This window comes from Orycteropus afer, unplaced genomic scaffold (genome assembly GCF_000298275.1).
Source record: "Orycteropus afer afer isolate SDZICR_OR568_19922 unplaced genomic scaffold, OryAfe1.0 scaffold00015, whole genome shotgun sequence".
Taxonomy (NCBI): domain Eukaryota; kingdom Metazoa; phylum Chordata; class Mammalia; order Tubulidentata; family Orycteropodidae; genus Orycteropus; species Orycteropus afer.
In genome coordinates this window covers 690222-696221 of record NW_006921602.1, presented here as the reverse complement: position 1 = coordinate 696221, position 6000 = coordinate 690222, and the positions used below count along the sequence as shown (strand labels likewise).

The following is a 6000-nucleotide window of genomic DNA, read 5'->3' as shown; positions in this document are numbered from 1 at the left end:
GCTACTCGCCAAAGTAGGAGGTGGAACAATGTTTTTGTATCGTATGTTATGCCAATTGAGCTTGATGTCCCCTGCGACTACAGACCATTGATTTTTGGTGTAGATAATATTTCATGTATTTGTACTTTATTCTTGATTGGATTTATTTCCAATATAAATAAATGGATATGATGAATAGATAATCTGATCCCCTAAGTAAAGATTTACCACCTTGGAAACCCAATGGGAGTCACTATGAGTGGGAATTGACTCAATGGCAGTGAGTTTTTTGAGTTTGAGACCACAGGTTAATTTTTACTTTATCTTCACACATTCATATGTAATTTATTTTGTTTAATCTTATTATCTGTTTAATTAGAACAAATACTGAAAGGAAGTCTTGAAAGACTAAAAAGGTTTCTTTTTATCAAATAGTGTAATAGACCCTGAACTAGAAGTCCTATAGGTCAGGGTTTTATTTATAGTGATCACTTTTAGTAATCATTGTGATCTTCAACAAGCTAATCTCTCAGTCTTAAGGATTCTTATTTGAAAAAAGAAAAAAGTACACGAGGATATATTTATGTTTTCACTTTGGAATAAAATAAAATATTTGTCCTAGAATGAGTGATCTATTACTCTCCCGTGTTTATACTCCTTGATAGCCTAGAAAATCAAATAAATAATCTCTGTGATCTGGTTAACAAGTTAGTGCCAAAGCTCTTTCATTGATTACAATAAATTCTTTTGTTTCCCAGAACTTTTTTTTTAATATTCAAGAGTATTTTGCTGTCAAGAAATATTTATTGTCACTTGTCCTATGAATGAATTAGAATAATTGTTAATATGAATAGCACTGCATTTTAAAATTTGATACCTATTTTACATGTCATTCTGTCTATAAAACTTAACTCAATGCAAATCAAAACAACAATGAGATGCCATCTTGTCCTACCACTAGTAGCAAAGTTCAACAAGACAGAAAGTAACAAATACTGGTGAGGATGTAGAGAGATTGGGACTTTCATATCTTGCTGGTGGGACTGTCAAATGATACAACCACTGTGGAAAGCAATATGTCAATTTCTTGAAAAGGTGGAATTAGAATTACCATTTGACCCAGCAATTCCATGGCTAGTTATATATCCTAAGGAAGTGAGAGCCAGGACAAGAACAGATATATGCACACCCATGTTCATTGCAGCACTACTTACAATAGCAAAAAGATGGAAACAACCTAGGTACCCATCAACAGAAGAATGGATAACAAAACTATGGTACATACACACAGTGGAATACTGTGCAACCCTAAAGAATAACAGAATCTGCAAAACACTGCATAATGTGGATGAACTTGGAGGACATTATGCTGAGTGAAATAAGTTGATCACTGAAGGACAAATATTATATTAGTTCATTATTGTAAAAAGTCAGGGAAAGGTTTATATATGGAAGGAAATTGTCTTTGTTGGTTAACAGGGGTGGGAAGGAAGGGGAGGGAACACTGCTGGATAGGAAGAGACAAGTATTGACTTGAGTGAAGAGAAGGGCAGTGTACCAAATGTGAGTGATCAACACAGTGGCATTGAGGAAGAGGAAGATAGAGGTGTATGGGAGGTACAGACAACAAAGATGAACCCTTTTGCACATATAGTACTGCATTGTCAATGATAGTAAACATTGATCTACGAGCAAATAGATGGGTGAACAGGCTTAATGATTAGGTAGTATGTCTATGCAGGGGGGAGTATGCCCACGACCATGTATAAGGTTGGCAGATAATGTTTCTACACATGTATTTGTAGGTTCTGTAAGAAATTTCCAGGTAATATGGTAAAGCTGACAAGGGACAAAGTTGTAATCACATCTTGGGCACAGCCAGCTACCCAGAGGGAGCTAGTAGTTGGACCTGTGGGCTCAGGACCATGGTCACAGGGGACATCAAGCTCAGTTGGCATAACATACTATACAAAAACATTGTTGCACATCCTACTTTGGCAAGTAGAACTGAGATCTATAAAGCTTGCAAGCAGCCATTTAGATGCAGTGATGGGTCTCTCCTTGTCCAGAGCAAAGAAGAATGAAGAAAACCAAAGACATATGAAAACACTTAGTCCAAGGGACTGGCACACCATGAGATCCTCAGCCTATATGACTATGAGACCAGAAGAACTAGGTGGTACCCAGTTACCACTGTCAACCACTTGGAGGGGAATCTATGTAGGAGATCCTGGATAGAGTGGGAGAACAATGTGGAACAAAAACTCAATCATTTAAAAAAAAGAAAAAAAAAAGGACCAGGTTTGCTGGTCTGATAGAGCTTGTAGAACTCCTGAGACTGTGGTCCCTAGCTGCCCTTCAGGTCTAGAATTGAACCCACTCCGGTGGCTTCCAGTCAAACAAAAGACAGGCATATGAGCTGAACATTTACATTAAGTAAATACACTCCTTGGAGATTTCAATCATAGAGAATAGAAGGAGTATGTATGCACAGGGAGACAGCTCAGGAGGCAAGAGTGAATGGGAGAGGAGGATACGGGGAAGAGGTGGCTATGAGGAGCAAGTAGGACAGGAGCTGTGGGAGATTGCAGTCAATATCATGAGACAGTGTATGTAAACTGCTGTATGGAAGATGAATTTGTTCTGTAAACTTTTACCCAAATCATAGTAAAGTTAAAAAAAAAAGAAAAACTAATCTCAAAACTGATTCATTTCCTCCTCTGCCACCTTCCACACATTTTTATATAGTTGAGATGCTGTATGTGGAATTTTGTATCCTAACTACTTGCATCTGGTAGCATATGTGATATGAAATTTCAAAAACATATTTCAAATAATAGCTAATTTAAAAATGGAGTAAAAAATACTATTTGTAAGAGCCACAAAAAAATAACTAAGAATAAACTTGGCAGGACATACGAAAGATCCTGTATGAAGAAACTTTAAATACCAAGGGAATAAAAGGACAACTTAAGTTTAGATAGACAGAAGAATGAATAGTCAGGAGTATATTGAAAAGGAATAGATGGAAGCTAGACAGACCTACCAGATAGATGAATGGGTAGAACAATGGTAAACCAAACTCACTGCTGTTGAGTTGATTCGATTCATAGTGACCCTTCCTCGGGTTTCCAAGGCGTATCTCTGCGGAAGTAGATTGCCCAACCTTCCTTCTGAGGAGTGGCTGGTGGTTTTGAACCACCAGCCTTCTGGCTAGCAGTCACATGCCTTGGGCTGTACGCCACCAGAGGTCCCAGAACAATGATAATCTCTGTCAAATTGTGTATGTATACCTACTAGTATTTCACGCCCAAAAATTTATCCTAAGATACATTAATATGGTTACGAAGGTGTATATATAGTCAATGCACTAGTGCATTAGGAAAAACAATCTAAATGTCCATTAATAGTAGACTGTTTAACAAAACTTCAAATTCTTACTGGAAACCAGACTTACTGGATACATTGAAACTGGAGCAACCCCCAAATATTTTGCCTACAGACAACTTTTAAACCATGAATCCTAACTATCTCATCAAGTCATCTTTAAACAAAACAGGGTGTTAACTCAGTAAATGATGTTTACTTTGAAATAATTACCCATAGGAGTTCAAAATGACAACAGTAATTCTAAAGCACAGATGAGAACTTTAAGGGCCAGATAAGCTAGATTAATGGTAGTGGAACCATATGGACAGAGATAGTAAGAATGGCGATATAACATGAAGTACATAACCATTGTTAATGAGCTGTACATATAAATATTGCTGGGTAAGTGTGTGTTGTGAATATTTTCACACACAAAAAACAAATAGACTAAAATAAATTGTGTTATCTCCATACAAGCTTTAGAAAGAAGTGAGACCCATATGTTTAAGGGCAGAAGCACATCAGAATCTATTAAATTAAAAAGCAGGATTCAGAACAGATGATGTGATGCTCTACTGTATGTGTGTATGCACACTTGAAAGATAGAAAGTATGCTTACATGGTTCATATGTAAATTAGAACATCGCTGGAAGGGTGTGTAAGAAAAGGGAAGTACTAATTGCTCCTGTCTAGTGGAAGTAGAGGACAGGGATGAGGATGCAGGACATGTGATTTTCAATATAAACTCATACTGTTAAAAATTGTTTTTAACCATGTGCATGTATTATTTAGTTAAATAAAAGTAATTTAGTGATAAATATTATAAAATGTTCTTAAACTGTGATAGCCATTACTTGAGTTTTCTAAAAAAGAAAATCATTTACTATAATAAATATATCCCATTATAGAATATAGTATCATTTAGCCCAGCCCTCAAGTTAATAAAGTGGTTTTTAGTGTATTCACAGAGTTATGCAGTCATGTCCACAATTAATTTTAGAACATTTCATGACCCCAGAAAGAAACTCTGTATTCATTAACTGTCACTTCTCAAGTCCCTAGTCCTCAACAACCTCTAACCTTTCATATAATGCATGGTCTTTACTAATTGATTTCTTTCATTTAGCATAGTGTTTTCAACATTCATCAGTGTTATAGTGTGTGTCAATACTCAATTTTATTGCTGAACAATATTCCGTTGTATAGATAGTCAGAGCTGTGGTGATGTAGTGATTAAGGTGTTTGGCTATTAACCAAAAGGTTGGTGGTTTGAACCCACTGGCTGCTCCGCAGAGGAAAGATGAGGCAGTATGTTTCTGTAAAGATTTACAGCCTTGGAAACCTAATGGGGATCACTGTAGTTGGAGTTGACTTGATGGCAGTGAGTTTGGTTAGGTTTGGTTTGGTTTAGATATTCCAAATTTTATTCATTTAACAGTTGATGATGGACATGTATGTTGTTTCTACTTTTTTGCTGTTATGGATAATGCTGCTATGAACATCCATGTACAAGTTTTGTTTGAATACCTATTTTCACTTTTCTTGAGTATGTACCTAGGAGTAAAATTGCTGAATAATACGGTAACTATTTAATCTTTTGAGAAACTGCTTGATTGTTTCCAAAATGGTTTACCAGTTTATATTCCCATTTAGCAATGTAAAAGATTCAAATTTCTCCACATCCTCACCAACATTTATTTTATGTTTTTCATTATATCTTCCTAGTGGGTATGCAAGGTCCCTGGGTGGCACATATGGTTTGTGCTTAACTACTAACCCAGAGGTTGGTGGTTTGAACCCACCCAGGGGCACCACAGAAGAAAGACCTGGCAATCTGCTTTCATAAGGCATACAGCCAAGAAAACCCTATGGAGTAGTTCTACTCTGTAACACATGGGGTCACCTTGAGTCCAAATCAACTGACAGTAATGATGTTGGTCTTTTTGGTTTAATGGATGTTAAGTGGTATCTTATTGTAGTTTTGATTTACCTGGCATGTATGTAATACAAATTTACTATTATTGCCTCCCTTTCCTAAAAATTATAATTATCTACTGTAGATTCATTTCTCATTAATTAGGTATTTTGTGTTCAGTGTACTTGCATGTCTGGATTTCACTACCTAGAAGTTCATTTCAGCAGCTTATCTGTTCTTGTCAAATTAGACATTTTAGCCACTTTGAGAAATGTAAACCTAGTTCAAAAACAAAAATCTTTTTTTTTTTTTTTTTCTTGAGTTACTGATTTAGTGAATTTTGGGATAATGTGTTGTTAAATGTTCATGTTTTATTTTTATTGCAGTATTTCACTGGCCTTGAATGTGGACATAAGTTCTGTATGCAGTGCTGGAGTGAATATTTAACTACAAAAATAATGGAGGAAGGCATGGGACAGGTAAAGAGACCAATTTATTTTTGGTTTTTTGTGTATTTTCTGCTGTTTAGGCCCTTGTACAAATATAAACAGGTCAAGCTTTCTGGACTGTGAATCACATGGGAACTCTTTTTAAATACAACTGAAAGATAACTAAAAAAAAAAACATAGGTCATTCCAATTATCGATTCAGTCTAGGTAATATTTTGCCAGTAGGCATCGAAATTGTGTATATCATGGGAAACATGTTGAACAGTTCTTTCATATGTTGCTTTTAGT

The 6000-nt window shown here is 35.9% G+C and overlaps 1 protein-coding gene across 1 annotated transcript in view; it reads left to right on the top strand.

Moving 5' to 3' along the window:
• The window catches only part of ARIH1 (ariadne RBR E3 ubiquitin protein ligase 1), a 130390-nt gene that overhangs the window by 96134 nt on the left and 28256 nt on the right, over window positions 1–6000 (top strand). Inside the window, exon 4 of the mRNA XM_007956932.2 lies at window positions 5650–5742. Within this exon, the coding sequence (XP_007955123.1) occupies window positions 5650–5742 (93 nt within the window). The remainder of the gene's footprint in view (window positions 1–5649; window positions 5743–6000) is intronic.